The sequence below is a fragment of the Heterocephalus glaber genome, unplaced genomic scaffold (genome assembly GCF_053883595.1).
Source record: "Heterocephalus glaber isolate CG9 unplaced genomic scaffold, H.glaber_assembly_v1.0 deba00001479, whole genome shotgun sequence".
NCBI lineage: Eukaryota > Metazoa > Chordata > Mammalia > Rodentia > Bathyergidae > Heterocephalus > Heterocephalus glaber.
Window position 1 is genome coordinate 5,384,223 of NW_028258316.1, and position 18,331 is coordinate 5,402,553.

The window sequence follows — 18,331 nt, forward strand, 5'->3', positions numbered from 1 at the left end:
ACATACGACTCCCTCCCTTTTTCCCCAATCCTTCTCAGTGGGCCTGGGAGGTGGCCAGGTTCCCACGTGTGGGATGGAGAAACTGGCCCACAGAAGGGCCACACCCCAAGTCCCGGAGGAAGTGGCAGCTGGGTGAGACAGGGAGAACGTCCCACTCATCCTGGGGAACGAGCCTGAGCCTGGAGGCCAATGGCAAGACAGAAATGGGACCAGCTGTTTATTCAACAAAAGCCTTTTATTCATCCAAAAAGTAACCATTGGGTTTATCCTGCAGATATTTTTAAAAAATAAGAAAGGAAGGAGGAAGGGCAAGATTTCCCATCCCTGCCCTTAGGCTGCCTTGCTAGCCCCTGGGATGACCTCAGAGGTGGGCACCGGGGCGACCTCCTGCCAATCAAGCGGCCCAGGGAGCCTGGTCGCAGACCTCCAACCCTGCCGTGCGAGGTTGGAGCCCCCAGATGCCGTCACCGCTCGTCGCCACCAGGGGGCACCCCCGCACATCCTTGGAGCCTGTCGAGGGGCACCCAGCCCTGCGAAGGTGTGACAGCTTTCTTTTCCCTTAGCGGGACATCTGGAGAGACTCCCGAGGTCCCCAAGCGCCCTTCCCCCTCCCCCAAGAAAAGACAATGTCCCCAAGAGCCCAGGGACTCCTGTCTGGGACAGCAGCTGTCAAACCACAAAGCGTTTCAGGAGAAGAGACGTCAATACAGAGATGACATACATTCACCTGGATGTTATTTTAAACGTTGCCTGGTTAAATATTGGAAAATTGTGACATTTCAGAAGTCACCATCAACACAAAGTTGGAAGCAGATGCTGGAGAAGAGGCTGGTCCCTGTCCCCTGGTCCCCAGGGCTCACAGCTCGGCGGGGGGACAGAGGGCCTGGGCCCTAACAGGGTCATCACCCAGGATGGGGCCACAAGTGTAAAGCAGGTTGGAGTCAGGCCCTTGGGCTGTTCGGGGTGGCTGGCCTGGGACTCTGAGGGCACCGCCACATTTACAGGCCTGGTGACAGGAACGGACAGAAATTGGCCTGGAGTGGAAATGGCCAGTGTCCAGCACCCTGCAAGGAACAAGGTTTCCCTGCGGGCAGCTCTGGGCTCAGGGCATGGGCACACAGGGCCACCGTCCTCAAGTACAGCACCTGCCAAGACCAAAGCCACACGTGTGGCTCCAACTGATGGGCCAGGGTGCTGGGGAAGGCCCCAGGGATGAGGCGGCCAGTGGGAGGGGCCACATGCCAGCCCTGGACAGTCCTGAGCTATGCATCCCTGGCCCTCGATGCCTCCAGGACAGGCTGGACAGCAGCCTCATCCTTCCCACTGGACCAGGGAGGCCAGCGAGGCTTCCGCAGGGCAGAAGAGGGCCTGGAAAGGGGTCCAGGGTCACCCTGTCAGCCCCAGGCCACCCAGCCGCCCCTGCCCTGGGGTCCCTTCGGGAGCGGGCAGAGGCGCAGCAGTGCTTGGTGGTGAGGCTCAGACCCCCGGCTGCTGGCTGAGCAGAAGCCACCCTGCAGGGCCGCAGGAGGCCCCACCCTGCAAAGTCACCTCTGAGGGTGGCCTCCTTGCTCCCCATCCCTTCGGGATCTGGGCTGATGATGGAGACAAAGCAGCTGAAGGCTCTGCCATGCTGCCCATGGCAGGAAATGCCATCCTCTGGTTGGCAGCAGGGCGGAGGGGTCATTGGCAGAGTGGCTCCCACCTCCTGGGACAGAGGAGAGGACCGAGAAGCTCTCAGAGCAGGAGTAAGCCAGCTCTGCCCCTCCTGGGGGCAGCATAGGAGGCGGTCCTCTTTACCAAGTGGAAGCAAGAACCCACCCCAGCCTGAACGCCCCAGCAGCGAGGCCACTTCAGCCTGGGGTTCCCGCATACAGATGAGCTCTGGGCCCAAGAAGGGGCTCAAGAATCTGGGGTCCAGGAAGCACTGCGGGGAGGCGCAGGTGTCAGACACACTCGGCCCCAGGCCAGACCCACACACCAGCACCCCACAGCTGTGACGTCTCTGAAGGCTTGAGCAAGAGGCAGAGAGGCCAAGCTGCGGTGAGACCATCCCCACATCTGCAGGGGCCTGGCGACCCAGCCATGGGCCACAGAGCCACAAACACAGGCAAATGCATCCGGGCTCCCAATTCTATATCCACCCAGAAAAGGGCTCCACACTCAGTCATCCCCGGCCTCCTTCCCAGCGCTGCTAAGGGGTCAGCCGGGGCCCACGAGGGCATGGGGTTGCCTGGAGCCACAGAGCAAGGGGCAGGCTCAGCTCCTGACCTCTGGCCCAGGGTCATCTGACGCTCCTGGCGACACCTCTGGGGCCACCCCTGACTCAGGCGCAGGTGGAGCTAGAAGTCTGCCGTGAGGAGCTGGCACCTTCTCTCCCCTCCTTTCCTCCAGCGCCCATGCAGAGCGAGACCAGGCAGGACGCCATGTGGTCTACAGCAAAAGGCATCGGGAAGGCCGGAAGCAGCATGGGAGGGACTCGGGGACAACGTTCAACACCCTCCTACCACCATCCACCAGAAAGTGGCTACCTTGACCTCAGCTAAGCTGCTAGCAAAGACAGATGGCCCTTTTCCCACACGGCTGCCGATGCAAAGCAAGAGGGAAGAAACTGGAAAGTGCTGCCTGTTCATCCTTAATGTAAGAAAAAAGATGTCACGGACCCAGAGGAGGGCAGGGAGGAGGAGGGGTTGGGGAGCAGCCGGGCCCAAGGGTTCAGAAGGGGTCTTGGGCAGGAGGAACAGTCCACGAGCCGAGCAGGGAGGGCCCGCCTGTCCCTCTGCAGACGGCAAGCACAGTATCTGAAAAGAAGAGAAGAAATGTTTTTTGGCTGAACTCCGCCAGGCGAGCGAGGCGTGGACACGTGAACATCGGCCCGGGCAGCAGCAACGTTAACAACCAATAAATAAAGGGTGTCAGTTATATACGACGGTTAAAAAAAAGCCCTCACTTTCCCCACAAAAGCACAATACTGCTATCACAAAAAATAACGGGCGTCACCAGCGACCATCCCAGCCTCTCGGGGGACGGGCCGGGAGAGAGAGGCCCAGCAGGTTCTCCACGTTCCGCCCGGGCCGTCTGCAAATCCTCAGTGTCTTCTACAACGGCAGGTAGTTTTGTTTTGTTTTGTTTTGTTTCTTTTTAAAATGTCCATTTGAAATAAAAAAAAAAAAACACCAAAGCGCACACAGGCCAGCAGGAGGGAGGAGAGGCCGCAGCACCCCGAGCAGAGTCCTGGGTTCTGCAGAGGGCTGCAGCCTTTTCTGGTTCGGCTGAGCGGAGGCGGTCGGCGGCTGGAGCTGGTGACGTCAGGTGGTGGGCAGGCGCGGGCCAGGGTCAGGAGAGCCGGGCCTCGTGGGCCAGGGGCGGCCGGCGGGGCGTGGATGCGGACGGCCGGGCGGGCACAGGGGTGGCGTCGGGCCGCAGAGGCCTCACGGCACGGGAGAGGCGAGGTGTTCCCCGGCGTCTGGAAGACACAGGAGGCGAGGCGGTTAGGGGTCACCCGGGGTGAGCGGCATTCTGGGTCACAAGTCCTAAAAATGTCCGTAAGGCCAGGCGTGTGGCACACGCCTGTGATCTCAGCACTTGGGAGGCTGAGGCAGGAAGACTGGCCCGAGTTCAAGGCCAGCCTGAACTACACAGTAAGACCCTGTCGACAAATTTGAAAATATAAATAAAATAGATAAATAAAAATGAGCCAGGGATGTAGCTCAGTGGCGCCGCACCTGCCTGCCAAACACAGGTCCTGAGTTTGATTCCGGTACAGGAAAAAAAAATTCGCAAATGTGCATCACCTCAGACCCCTCCTTTGGGGTTGACACATTTATCCCTAAGAAGAGAGACATTCACCCCAATACCCTCTGTCACAGCAAAAATATAAAAGAAATGGTGACAACATCAGGGGACCAACTGAATAAATTAGGATATGCCCATAGGATAAAATCCTTTATGACCATTAAAACAATGTATAGAGCCGGGCCTGGTGGCCCATGCCTGTCACCCCAGCACTCTGGGTAGGCTGAGACAGAAGGATTAAAAGTTCAAGCCCAGCCTGGGCAATGTGACAAGACCCTGTCTCCAAAAAATTTTTTTTTAAAACGTAGTTTTTTTCTTGTTGTTGTTGTTGTTTGAGACAGGATCTTGCTAAGTAGTTCACGGTTGGCCTTGAACTCACAGCAATCCTCCTGCCTCAGCCTCCTGAATGCTGGAATTATACACATGTACTGCTATGCCAGGCTTATAAATTTAAAAAAGAAATCTTTGAGATGGGGATTTAGCTCAGAGGCACTGCGCCTGCCTTGCAAGTGCAGGGCCCTGAGTTTGATCCCCAGTACCAAAAAAAAAAAAAAGGCCAGGATGTAGATGATTGGAACCCTCCTCATTGTCCCCTGCTGGTGGGGTGTGAAATGGTGCAGCCCTGCGACCAACAGCTTGGTGATTCCCCACAAAGTTACACAGTCACCACTCAGCAGGGAGCCCAGGCACGTGCCTGTCACTCCAGGAGGCTAAGGAAGAAGAGTTTCAAGTTTGAGCCCAGAGTGAGCAACTTAGCATGACAAAAATACCAAAGAGCTGGGGATGTGGCTCAGTATGAAGGCCCTGGGTTCAATCACCAGTACAAAAAAAAAAATTACCATGTGGGCCAACAACCCCACTCCTAAATATATAAACAGTATCTAAAGAAACTAAAGTAGGTACTAAAGAAACAGATGAACACATTGTTCATAGCCTCATTGTCCATAATGGCAAAAGACAGAAGCAGCCAAATGCCCATCAGTGGATGAACTCAATGGAGGAGCCTCGTACACCAGACTACTGCCAACCATGAAAAGGAGCGATGCACTGGTGCATACCACAATGTGGGGGAGCCATTCGAATGAATGCGCAGTGAATAAAAAAAGCCAGACATCCTGGGTCACATAGCACCTGATTCCTTTTCTATACAACATGCAGAACAGGTCAATCCAGAGAGACAGAAAGCAGACTGTGGTCACCCAGGGCTGGGTGAGAGGGAGATAGGGAGAAACTGCTCCATAGTACAGAGTTTTATTTTAGAATAAAGCAAATCTTTCCAGGCGTGGTGCACGCCTGTAATCCCACCACTTGGGAGGCTGAGGCAGGAGGATTGCTGCAAGTTCAAGGCCAGCCTGAACTACACAGTGAGACCATGTCTCAAAAAAAAGCAAATCTTGGACCGGGGATTTAGCTCAGTGGTTCTGCCGCCTGCCTCAGAAGCACAAGGTTCTGAGTTCAATCCACAGTACCAAAAAAAAAAAAAAGCAAATCTTTTAGAACCAATAGAGGTGGTGACTGCATGGCATTGTGAATGCCCTCAATCCCACTGTCTGCTTAAAATGGTCACTTTCGCATTATGTCAGTTTCGCCTCAATAAACTAATTTTTTTTTTTTTGGTACCAGGGATCGAACTCAGGTCTTTGCGCTTGCACGGCAGGCGGTGAAACCACTGAGCTAAATCCCTGGCCAATAAACTAATTTTTAAAAGAGTATGGGGTGCAGTCCCATCATCCACAGATCTTTCCCATAACCACTCTGCAGCCATGTTGAAATCACATGACCCTGCTCACCCCTCATTGGACAGCAGTCGGCATCTGACCCCAGGGAGTTGAACTCCTAATTGATGGGAGCTTGAGTACATTATCTGGGCCAATCAGGTTCCTCTCTTAGGAATCAAAAGTGGGTAAAGCAGGAAGAGGTACTAGGTATCAGCCCTGGAAGGAAGCAGAAGTCCCCACAGGAGAAGAGATGGGAGGGCCCTGTGGTCTAGCCATAGAGGGAGGAAACAAAGGCTCTTGGGCCAGGGAAGGAACAGGGCAGCTGCCCAGAACAGGGACACCCTGGGTCATCTCAGAAAGAGTGGCCTTCTGGGTCCTTCACCCTGGGAAGTATGGCTGCACCTCTAATCTTCTCTCTCAGTGACCCGTGATCCTTTGTGATTTGCACTACTGTGGTGCTGGCCACAGAACACAGGGTCTTGCATGGCTGGGCACTGAGCTCCACCCACAGGCTTTTTATAAATTTTATTTGGAGACATAGTCTTGCTGAGTTGCCTGGGCTGGCCTCAAACCTGTGATCCTCCCGAGTCTTGGATTACAGGTGTGCACCATCACACCCAGTTGCACTACTCTTCTTGCGACAGTTTGAGAGGCTTCCACTCTTTGCAGTGCAAGAAGCTTTCACTGAGCTACAACTCATGTAAAAGAATGTTCAACACGTATCATAGGCTGAGGCAGGACGACTCCCATGAGGTCGAGGCCAGCCAGGACTATACAGTCCATTCCAGTCCAGCCTGAATTATGGAGTGAGAGCTTGTCTCAAACAAAACAGTAACAGAAGACTGTGGCTCTCGTCTTGGGCTCTCTCTAGGAAAACTCACCAGAAGGGAGCAGCCAGGCTGTAAGGCAGCTCTGTGTGGAGTGTCCACATGGAGAGGGACCAGCTGAGCTCACACGAGTGGGCGCACGCAAGTGAACTCAGAAGCAGACCCCCTCCCTGGCAAGCCTTTGGATGAAACTGCAGCCCTGACCAACAGCAGGCAATTTTTCTAGTCTGCCTGGGATGAAGGGTTTCCTAGGACATTGGACTTTCCGGGCTAAATCCAGAGCTCGCCTGGGCAAAATGGGATGGCCGGTCAGCCTGACAGTACCTCGGAAATGACCTGGGCTCAGGGCCTCTAGGCTGCTCTTCTGTGCTAATGTAGTACGCAGCAGTGGACAATGACCACAGCACTTCAAAAAAAATAGATCATATGGGTGATATACACAGGACAAACAAGATGATGATATAACATCAGAGCCAAGCAAAATAAAATTACAACAGCTGGGCGTGGTGGCGCACACCTGTCATCCCAGCACTTGGGAGGCTGAGGCAGGAGGATCGCTACAAGTTCGAAGCTAGCCTGGGCTCACAGTGAGTTCGAGGCCAGCATAAGCTAAATAGCAAGGCCCTGTCTCAAAAAAACAAATAATAAAATAAATAAAATTACAACAAGCCATCACTACACATCCACTGGCACAGCTAAAATTCAAAAGAGAGAAAACAGCTAATGCCGGCGGAGACATGGGACAGTGGACTTTGTACACACCTTGTGGGGATATAAAATGGCACTGGCACTTGGAAAACTTGGTACCATCTCCCACAGCCAAATAGGCCCAAATCCTGCAACCCAGAAATTTTGCACCAGCAGAACACACACAAAGTCAGAGCCGTTCACAGCAGGACGGGACCTTGGGGTTCATTCCCATCCAATGACCCGCCCAACACGGAGGACGTGACTCGGAAGAGGAAAGGGAGATGAGCAGGCAGGAAGGAAGTCACCTTTACCAGGAGGGCGGCCTCTGCGAGGGCCATGCTGCCCTCCCACCCTCCCGGCAGACCCACCAGGGACAACAGAAGAGCTGCAGCTGAGCCGGGTGTTCTGCCGGCCGCCCAGCCAGGGGATGGGACATTCCTGCCCTCTGGGCCCCTCGTCCTGCCTGAGAACTGAGAATCAAGGTTCCTTCAGCCAGGAAGCTCATTTGCAGGCAAACCCAAGAGCTGAATCAAAGAACATAAAATGACAAAGCAGAGGGACCCTGGGTAACCTGAGGCCCCCCAGGGCCCCCCTCCAGCCGCGCCCCAGTGGGCAGACCCCAAGTGGCCCCGGAAAGCCAGGCCCTTCGCTGCCCACCCTGGGTGCCCCGGGGCCGGGTCCCCAACTCACCCCAGCTCTGGGCCCTGGACTATACCAGCCCGTCATACAGGGACAGCGCCTGCACGATGGAGGGGTCAGCCTTGGAGCCTTCCTGGAACTCCTGCAGTGTCAGCTTCCCGTCCGCATTCTGTGGGCAGAGAGAGGTGGCTGAGGTGGGGACCCCAGCCCCCCAGGATGCAGCCGGTCGGTCAGGAAGGGAGGCCCTCCCCGCCTGCTGACCACGGCACAGGAGCCCTGGTGGGGGTGGGGGACTCCACACTGGCAAACTAGGGGCCCCAGGGCACTGTGCTTTTCATTGCTGCTCTGCTTCCTGTAAACTGCAGTCTGTCCCAAGGCTGGGAGCCTGTCTCTCTGAGGTCACCTTGGGGGCGCACTTAAGCCACTGGGGAACACGGACCTGGGAGGTCAGATCCCCACCCCAGTACAGGTGGCTCCAGGGTCTGCCCCATCTTCCAAACTCGGGGGACTTGAGGACGTTTTGGAACGCCATCATCGCCTTGGCAAGCAGCAGCCTCGAATCCACTGCAAGAGGCTGCTATTGTTTCTCTACGATCTGTCCACCTGTCAGTAAACCTGATTATCACCAGGGGGCCGGATCAGGGGCTCAGTTCAGCTTCCCGCCCCCTTGCAGGCGCTAACCTCCTGTTTTTAATTAAGAAAGTGCCAGGGCCAGGGATTTAGCTCAGTGGTTCTGCCACCTGCCTCGCAAATACAAGGTCCTGAGTTTGATCCCTGGTACCAAAAAAAAGAGAAAGTACCAGCCTCAGACTCTGGCTTTCAGGGCCCACACCTGTGCCTGGCCATCCGGCACAAGAAACCTTCGATCTGGGAGATTTGTGTTCTCTTACTGAAGCACCCAGGACCAGCTTTCTGGCCACTGCCATTTCTAATTTCCATTTAAAGGTATTATTTTCTTTTTTAAAAAAAGTTTGGAGCTGGGGACGTGGCTCAGAGGTAGGGAGTGGGCTGTGTATGTACAAGGCCCTGCATTGATGGGGAAGGGGGAAAGAGAGGAGGGAAGGAAGGGTGGCTGGCTTGGTTTATTAACCTGGAGTCTGTGGACAGAATCTTGCAGGTCTGCGAACATCGCTGGGAAAAATCTAGCTTTTCCTTTCGCTAAGCTCTCACCGAAATGCAGCTGTCCCTTCCATGTGACTCTGGGTGACACACACACCCCCCAGCCGGCAGTACCTGCAACTCTGCAGGCTTTTCATAACACTTCACAGTTGCTGCCAACAGCACAGATTCCGGGGCACGGGGCTGTCACACACACACACACACACACACACACACACACACACACTCACACACACACACACACACACACACCTACTTTCCTTTCTCTCTTCTGCAGGGCTGGGGCCCCTTGCATCTGCCGGCCAAGTGAGTGCTCACCCCCAAGCCACTCCCAGCCCTGGGCCACCACCACATTTTATTGTTTAATGTGTAGATAATGAAGCTCATGTGCTACTGCGTCACACACGTTTATAAAACATACTTTGACAGCTGCATTCCAAAATAAGTAGCTTCTCTTTTGATCCTACGAATTTTATCTTATGAAGTGAAAGCTTTTATTCTGAGAAGTCCCTAGGTTTCTCCAAAATGCCAAAGAGGACTACAGAAGAAAGAAGAAAAAAGAAGGAAGAGGAGGAGAGAAATAGGCTGGATGAGTGCTGCAATCCCAGCACGCAAGGAGGCTGAGGCAGGAGGATCGCTGCAAGTTCCAGGCCAGCCTGAACTACATAGCCAGACCCTGTCTCAAAAAAGTAAATAAAATAAAGGCTATGCTGGGCAAACCGAAAAGTCTGCACATTCAGTGGAAGTGGCCTCCAGTCGGTGGCCGTGACACTAGCCAGTCCCCTAGGGTCAGCGGCAAGGCCAGACCAGAGTCCCTGCCCCGACGCCTCCTCCCCCGCCAGGGCCAGCTACCTTGTCCATCATGGCAAAGATCCGGTCCACCCTCTTCTCGGGCGTGTTCTCCTCCTCAGGCAGCTCCACCGTGTTCCCCTGCCAGGACAACGGGGCGCTGTGGGCTCCGGGCTCGTGGCCGAGACCTGGCCAGGTCCACGTGGGACTCGCCTCCCCCTCCCCCTCCCCCTCCGCCGTCGCCCCCACTCCGCCGCAGTCTACCCTTCCCCAGCGATGTCCACAGCGCCGGCCGCTCTGTCCCCAGGCAGTCGCCAGCTCCGAAAGCCCCGCCCCCTCCCCCACGGGCGCCTCACCACCATCTGGTAGATGGCGTCCACGATATCCAGCATCTCGTTCCTGGTGATGTAGCCGTCGTTGTCCAAGTCGTAGAGCTTGAAAGCCCCTGAAATCAAGCAGCTGGGGCTGAGCGACCGGCAGGGGCAGTGACGGGCCCCCATGGCCTCCTCTCTGCGCGTCAACCCGGCGACGGACGCGCATGTGCCCATGCCACCAGGCCCAGGGCCAACATTACATTCAAGAAAATAATCGGTGCGTGGTGGGAGGTACATAGAGGGGCCCGGGACCTGGCCTCTGAGAGGCATTAGGGGAGTTTCAGCCCTAAGAGCAGGAAACCCCTCAGCCCAGGGGATCCCTGACATCCCCCAGCATCCGGTCCCCCAGGCCTCTGTGAGCCCTTGGGCCAGCCGCCATCTGCAGCCACTGCAGCGGTATCTGGTGCCCCCCGCCTCCCTGCAAGGGCCCAGGGCTACCTCCCTCCGGCCCGGACCACCTCGCTGCTGCCCACCCAGGCCTCGGGCGGGCACAGCACTTACACCGCAGCTTCTCATCCAGGGTTCCCCGAGAGGTCACCGACAGCGCCTGGATGAACTCGGAGAACTCGATCCGCCCGTCCTGAGGAGACAGAGGGGCAGCGTGGCTCAGCGCCTGGCCACGTGGTCAGGGCAGACCCTGGAAGGATGAGACAGCCGGCAGCAGGCACAGACACCCGTGGCCGATGGGCAGAGTGAAGGATGAGGGGACAGGAGGGGAAGGCAGGGAGGTGACCCCAGCCTGGGGCGCCCACAGCAGGGCCTGCATCTGGACCCTCGGTTTTCTCATCCACAAAAAGGGAGAATTAAAAGTACCTATCCCCGGCTGGGCATGGTGACACACACCTGCCATCCCAGCACTTTGGGAGGCTGAGGCAGGAGGATTCCAAGTTCAAACCCAGCTTGAGTAACTTAGAGACTTTGTGAGACCTTGACTCATAATAAAAATAAAAAGGGCTGGGGATGTGACTCACTGCAAGAACCCTGGGTTCAACTCGGAGTATCAGGAAGTCAAAACCCTATTCCACTGGTGTTTGTAAGGCCCCAGTAATCGTAATCCATGTTGAGGATTCACATAGTCAGTGTTCAGTAAACGCCATTCACGATGGTTAATAGGAGGATTTGCCCTTCATGCTTATAGGAAAAGTCAGTGTCTACATGCTTGTACATGTGTGTATGCGTGTGCAGACTGCACGTGTGTGCATGTGCAAGCCTGTACACGCCTCTCTGCACGTGCGTACATGAGTGTTCGTGTACATCTCCCCGTGCGCACGCATGCATTCGAATATATGCATGTGTGGGGTGTCCCTGCCTGCCGCGCGCGGTGCGTCTGTACACCTTGGTGTCTATGCACGTGCGCATGCGTGTTGCTCCTGGAGACGCTGTGGGGCGGAGCTGTCACAGGAAGAGGAGCTCTGTGGACCCAGGCATCCGTTCACGCCTAGCTCAGCTCACCTTGTTCTCATCGAAGACGTTGAAGACGAACGTGGCGAACTTGGTGGGGTCACCGAAGGGGAAGAACTGCTTGTAGATCTTCTGGAAGCCCGCAGCATCCAGCTGCCCGCTGGGACAGTCCTTGATGAAACCCTTGTACCTGGACAGCGGCGGGATGGGGAAAGGGACCCCCGTGTCACCCACTGTGGGGAGCACCTGCCCAGGGCCCAGATCTGCAAATCCCGGCTCAGAGTGACCCCAAAGACAGTGTCACACACACCCGGCCGCCACAGGCGTGCGCCCATCCCTGTAACCCAGACAAGGGAGCCACCTCTCTGAGCCTCCCTGGCATAAGGAAGGGCGAGAGGCAGCGTGGGATCCGCCGATACCGCACCCAGGGCGCTGCTCTGCTCCACACCTGCGCTGCTGCCCCAAGGCCCCTGGCCCTCCCTGAACCCCCGGTACCACAGCCGCCCGCCCGAAGCAGCAGGCTCTATGCAGACTTGCTCCCCTCCCAGCAAACTCCAACCCCAGTGAGTCCTTCTGGACTGGTCCACCCGTCCCAGGGCCTCACATGATGGTCCAAATCCCAGTCCAACTCTGCCATTCCTTAGCTGGCAGCCTGGGGCAAGTGGCTTCACCTCTCTGAACCCCGAATCCCTCACCTAGGAAAACCCATGGCTATTTATCATGGCCACCTTGTGGGAGTCAGAGGAGCTGGTGCATGGACCCCAGGCCCAGATATTCGAGAACAGCCACAACTTGATCCATAGCACTGCCCTCCCACTATTAAATGCACGCTCTTTAGTACTGCGATTTAAATATGTATTGTTTGAAACCAATGTACAAACTGGCTCCTGTGTGTGGTTTTCCAGCCCCCGCTCCCCCGGTGGAACACACGCTCCTCCCAGGACAAGTCCTTCCACAACGTGGAGCCAGGGACTCTGCCCTCATCACTATCAGCGTGACCTCCACTGGGCCTGTTGAGGCAGGGAACTTGGCAAATCTTACTCTCCGAATGACCAAGACAGCCCCAGGAGCAAGGTACTACCAGGAAGCCCATTTTAAAGATGGGGAGGGGCCAGGGATGTAACTCAGTGGTTTTGCTGCCTGTTGTGCAAGCACAAGGACCCGAGTTCGATCTCCGGTACCAAAATAATAATAATAATAATAATAATAATAATAATAACAACATCTATAGGCTTATAGGTTCCCAATTTTTCAAGTCCATTCCTCTTCATTAAATTTATTTTGGGCCAGGGATTTAGCTCAGTGGTTTTGTTGCCTGCTGCGCAAGTGCAAAGACCCGAGTTCGATCCCCAGTACGAAAAAAAACAAAATAAAGATGGGGAAACTCTGTTCAATATTGTTCTGGAAACATTAGCCATAGCAATTAGACAAGAGAAAGAAATAAAAGGAATAAAGATAGGAAAGGAAGAAGTTAAACTGTCATTATTTGCTGATGATATGATACTTTACATAGAAGACTCAAAAAACTCAGTCAAAAGCCTCCTAGACCTAATTGACAGATTCAGTAGAGTAGCTGGATATAAGGTCAACAGTCAAAAAACAATAGCCTTCTTATACACAAATAGCAGACCCATTGAGAGAGAAATTTGGGAAATAATTCCTTTTACAATAGCATCTAAAAAAATGAAATATCTAGGCATCAACCTAACAAAGGAAACAAAAGACCTCTACACTGAAAACTACAGCACTCTGAAGAAGGAGATCGAAGAGGATATAAGAAAATGGAAAGATATCCCTTGTTCCTGGGTAGGAAGAATCAATATAGTGAAAATGGCCATACTTCCAAAACTACTATATAGATTTAATGCAATACCAATTGAAATTCCAACAGGGCTGGGGATTTAGCTCAGTGGTTCTGCCACCCACCTTGCAAGCGGGAAGTCCCAAGTTCGATCCCCGGTACCAAAAAAAAAAAGAAATTCCAACAATATACTTCACAGAACTAGAGAAAACAATCCAAAAATTCATTTGGAAGCAGAAGAAACCTACAATAGCAAAAGCAATTCTGGGCAACAGAGACATGGCTGGGGGTATCACAATCCCCAATTTAAAACTATACTACAAAGCTACTGTGATAAAAACAGCATGGTACTGGCAAAGAAACAGACCTGAGGATCAGTGGAATAGATTAGAAGATGCAGAAACAATTCCAGACATACTCAGCCACCTCATCTTTGACAAAGGAGCCAATCATCCTCATTGGAGAAAAGATAGCCTGTTCAATAAATGGTGTTGGAAAAACTGGATTTCAACCTGCCAAAGATTAAAACTAGACCCATACCTATCACAGTGCACTAAACTAAGATCAAAGTGAATTAAAGAGCTAAATATCAAGACAGAAACAGTAAACTTGCTGGAATTTAAGTTAGGTAGAACTCTCAATGACCTTGGCATAGGAAAAGACTTTATGAACAAAACTTCAGTAGCACGGGAGCTAACACAAAGAATCAACAACTGGGATCTCATCTTATTAAAAAGCTTCTGCACTGCAAGAGAAACTACCAACAGAGCTAAGAGACACCCTACAATATGGGGAGAAATTTTTAGCAGCTGTACTTCAGACAAAGGTCTACTATCTAGAATATATAAAGAATTGAAAAAAATCAGACCCCCCAAATTCAAAGACCCATTTCAAAAATGGGCATCTGAAATGAACAGACATTTCTCAGACAAAGAAGTAAAAACAGCAAATAAATATATGAAAAAATGTTCAACATCCCTGGTCATTCGAGAGATGCAGATGGAAACAACACTGAGATTCCACCTCACCCCAGAAAGAATGGCTGCTATCAAGAAATCAACCAATAACAAATGCTGGCAGGGATGTGGGGAGAAAGGAACCCTACTCCATTGTTGGTGGGAGTGTAGACTGGTGCAACCACTGTGGAAATCCGCACGGAGATACCTCAAAGAACTAGGACTAGAGGTCCCATTTGACCCAGCTATTCCCCTACTGGGTATCTTCCCCAAAGAATTAAAAGAATCATACCACAGTGATATATGTGCACCTATGTTTATAGTGGCACAGTTTGTAATAGCTAAAGTTTGGGAACAGCCCAAGTACCCATCAACTGGAAACTGGATAAAGAAGATGTGGTATTTTTATAAAATGGAGTACTACTCAGCCATAAAGAATGAGAAACTAGAGTCATTTATAGCTAAATGGATGCATATTGAGGCCATACTCTTAAGTGAAATAAATAGGACACACATGTGTAAATACCGAATAGTATCTCTAATGTGAGAAACTGAAAGTGTAAGTAAGGATGAAAATGATTAAAACAAATAATTGATAGTCTGAAATAGGAAAAAGTCCAAAGGTGTAGGGGTGGCGGGAGGGAAGGGGAAAGGGAAGAAAGGAAAGGAAAAATTATGAGAAAGAAAAAAAAATGGAAACAAAGTCTATGTGAATAGGGAAGGGTGGAAGGGGTGAAGGGGACATAGGTAATGGGGGAAAAATAAAAACTAAGATACATCATGTACAGGTACAAACACCCAGTGATAAATGTAAATGTATTGTATACCTAAAATGTACCAATAAATATATAAATAAAAATAAATAAATAAATAAAGATGGGGAAACAGGCTCAGAGAGCAGAAGTCATTCAAAAGTTCCCACAGCCTGGGCTTCATCACAGGTGGGGACAGAAGATGGACTATGAAGGGTCCCGATGGTCAGAAGAGCAACTGATTTCTGAACTGCCAGCTGCGACCCATGGGGAGATTCCACTCATCCCGCCATCACTGGAGGAGAGGATTGTGGGAGAATCCTCCCAGACCACAGGGACCAGGATGGACAGAGACACACAGGCTACTGAGAGGCCAAGCAGGCCTGAGTGACAGAGGAGGCCAGATGTCCAAAGGGAGGCAGGCCTGGGCAGTGCCTGTGGGCCCTGGAGCAGGCTACGAGACAGCCCGGTGCCCGGCTGTGCTCAGCTATCCACATGTCCCTGTTTCGTCACCACATGGGCCCAACAATCCCACAGATGAGGACCCTGAGGCTCAGAGCCGGCAGGCATCACCTGTCCCTGCCCTGCTGGTCAGCCTGAGGCCCCGGTTCGCCCCAGGTGACATTTCCAGCTGACGCAACCCCTGGGCGTATCCTGGCAGGACCTTGGGTCTACTGGCCTCTGGCCAGCCCCCAGGGCTGCTCCAGCAGCCGTGCCGGAGGACACAGCGCAGGACAGAGCGGGGACAATATCACCAAGCAGTGTGGCTCCACCCCTCCAGAAGCAGGAGGAAGGGACCCAGCCCCTCAAGCTCCTCCCCTTGAAGCTGCCTCCTAGGCTTCCTTTGCAGCATGGAAGCAGAGAGTTTGAGGAACAAGACTTGGCCCATGACCCCAGGACGCCTGGCCAGGATGGACCCCTGGGCATGGGGAGGGGACATGCCTAGTGCCCGGACTCCACCAGACCCTGGAGTCCAGGAGGGTGGGTCCCCCTCTTTATCCCTGTAGCCCTTCTTTTTTTTTTCTTTCTTTTTTGAGACAGGGTCTCACTGTGTAGCCCAAGCTGGCCTTGAACTCTCAGTGATCCTCCTGTCTCAGCCTCCTGAGTGCTGGGATGACAGGCGTATGCCACCATGCCTGGCCCCTTCTAACCTCTCTGCCACTGCGGTTTGCCCTACTTGAGGGATCCTAAAAGGCTATTAAAAACAATACAGATAAAAGGCGCCTACCAGCGGCTCCGAGGTCTCCCGGCAGGAAGGCCCAACCGCTGAGCCGCTTGGAGGGCTGGCAGTGGGGGTGGCCTGGGGGCCTTCAGAGGCTGCCACTGTGCCGCTGCCTCCAGCAGGGCCCAGGAGCCCCTCCCACCACCCCGACAGCCCCCAGCCTCCTGCTGTCCCATGGCCAGCCTGCCCAACCCCACTGTGGCAGATTCCTGCTCACTCGGGCGGAGTCTGATCAAATTCCTGAGCAGAAGGTCCTGGTCCTGCCTCAGCAGCAGCCTGCCCGGTCAGCGACACCCCAGCTTAATGTCTCCCCTTTCTCTCCCCCTCTTTTTGTGCTACTGGGGATTGAATCCAGGGGCTTCACACTAAGCTACACCCCCAGCTCTTTTTTATTTTTTATTTTGAGACAAGGTCTCCATAAACTGCCCAGGCTGGCCTGGGACTTGCGATCCTCCTGCCTCAGCCTCCCTTCCCTGCTCACCTGCTCTAATGCCCTCTGGCCCAGGGGCACTGGGAGTTTGAGCCCCATCTCTGTCCCCTGTTGTGACTACCTTGACACCCACGCAGCCAGCCTGAACAGACCCCCTCACCATTTGAACAAGGGTCCAAACCACTTCCTAACGCTGAGCCTCTGAGGAGGGGACCCCGTACAGCAGCTGCTCCCTCAGGGAGCCAGCCAGGCCCCCAATCGGGGGCCCCGGGGGCCCCGTGCACCTGGCAGGGACCAACCACACTGTATCACGTCTGCCACCAGGCTGTGCCCTCCCCTGGAATCCAAGCTCCTGGGTGCCCCGATGCCAGGATGCCCCTGCAGGATGTGAGCCCAGAAAATGGAATCACACAAACCACCAGGCAGGCCAGAGAAAGCCAGGGCCCAGCCAGCCAGCTGCTTCTTCCTGGGCCGGCAGACCCTGGCCTGGGCCCAAGAGCTCCGTGGGCACACTTAGAAAAGCACCTGTGTGTACTGATGGGCTGCTACAGGCCCAGAGAGGGAGTGAGTATGGCCCAAGGTCACACAGCAAGTCTGCAGCAGAAACAGGGCTCGGCTCCAAGGCTCCAGCCTCCCAGCCCCCTCCTGGCAGCCAGGCTGCTCCGCCCCCGCGCAGGCAGGAAAGCCTCTGTACCCAAACATTATGTAACCCATTGTTCATCCCGAGGGGAGGCGGGCACTGCCCGGGCTGGCAGGCTAGAGGCCGGCTGTGCCTCCCCAGCTGCCCCCTGCAGGTCGCCCCCAGACCTCTAATTCACCCCGCAGACTCCATGCCTCGGTGTAGTTCAGGGGTGCAAGTCGTGTTGGGGGCTGGCAGAGGGGCCACCCCAAACAGCTGCACCCTCCCACAGCACCTCGCCTCGCAACACAGATGGTGCCGGGCACCTCGTCCCGGTGACTGGGAGACCAGACTCCCTGCTCCCGGCCCGGGGCAGGTCCCAGCCCGCCTGCCACCTCCGCCCTCCGCCTCCGCCCTGCAGCCCACGTGCTGCCAGGTGCCCAGCAGGGCTCGAGGCCTAAGCTGTCGTGCTGGGGCGGGACCTGTGCCATCCTTCCCCACGGCGCCCCACACATGGGACATCTGGGGACATCTGTGAATTACATGGTGGCTAGCAGCATCCCCAGCCTCTAGCTGACAGACCCAGCAGGGAGGCCCAGGACGCCCGCCTCAGAGACAGGGAAACTGAGGCCCCTCCTGGCCCAGGGCCTCCCTGCAGCTGTTTCTTCTACTCTGCCCGCTCTTTCCCTTGGTCCTCATCCACACATCACTGTCTCAGAACCTGGGTCCCGAAAACTAGGGCCACTGTCAGTACCCCGTCCCTGGGCAGGGTCTGGGGGCCCCTCACACGGTGCTGCGGCTGACTTGTGTCCCTGAGCCACTGCCTGGGCTACGCAGGCAGGCACGGTCCAGTTCCACTGCAGCACGGGAGTTCTCAGCACGTCACACAGTCACGTGGCGGGAAAGGGAGATGGGGCAGTGGGGACAGGGTTCCCAGGGGCCAGCTGTTGCCCGCACCTCCAACTTCATTTCCCACCCTGCTGGCTCAGGTCGGGCCGGGAGAGAGGCAGAGAGGACACGAGGCGCAGCCTGGTTCCACAGCGTGGCCAGGTCGGGGTTCAGGTGGAGATCGTGGCCCAGCTACAGAGTCTCCAGGCCCTGCCCTGGGGGACCGATGAGCGGGGCCGCCCACCCAGGCCCCAACTTCAGACCAGCACTTCCAGGGCACAGTGGGAGGGAGTGGCCAGAGAGGTCTCCTCATT

At 54.6% G+C, this 18,331-nt stretch overlaps 1 protein-coding gene across 1 annotated transcript in view; it reads right to left on the reverse strand.

Annotated features, from left to right (window-relative positions):
* Positions 1-216: 216 nt before the first annotated feature.
* Positions 217-18,331, reverse strand: part of Ncs1 (neuronal calcium sensor 1) — a 36,532-nt gene continuing 18,417 nt past the window's right edge. Inside the window, exons 3-8 of the mRNA XM_004849113.3 lie at positions 11,401-11,539; positions 10,450-10,528; positions 9,931-10,019; positions 9,638-9,715; positions 7,718-7,835; positions 217-3,463 (exon numbers count right to left, since the gene is read on the reverse strand). Coding sequence (XP_004849170.1) covers positions 7,737-7,835; positions 9,638-9,715; positions 9,931-10,019; positions 10,450-10,528; positions 11,401-11,539 — 484 coding nt within the window. The 3' untranslated portion in view covers positions 217-3,463; positions 7,718-7,736. The remainder of the gene's footprint in view (positions 3,464-7,717; positions 7,836-9,637; positions 9,716-9,930; positions 10,020-10,449; positions 10,529-11,400; positions 11,540-18,331) is intronic.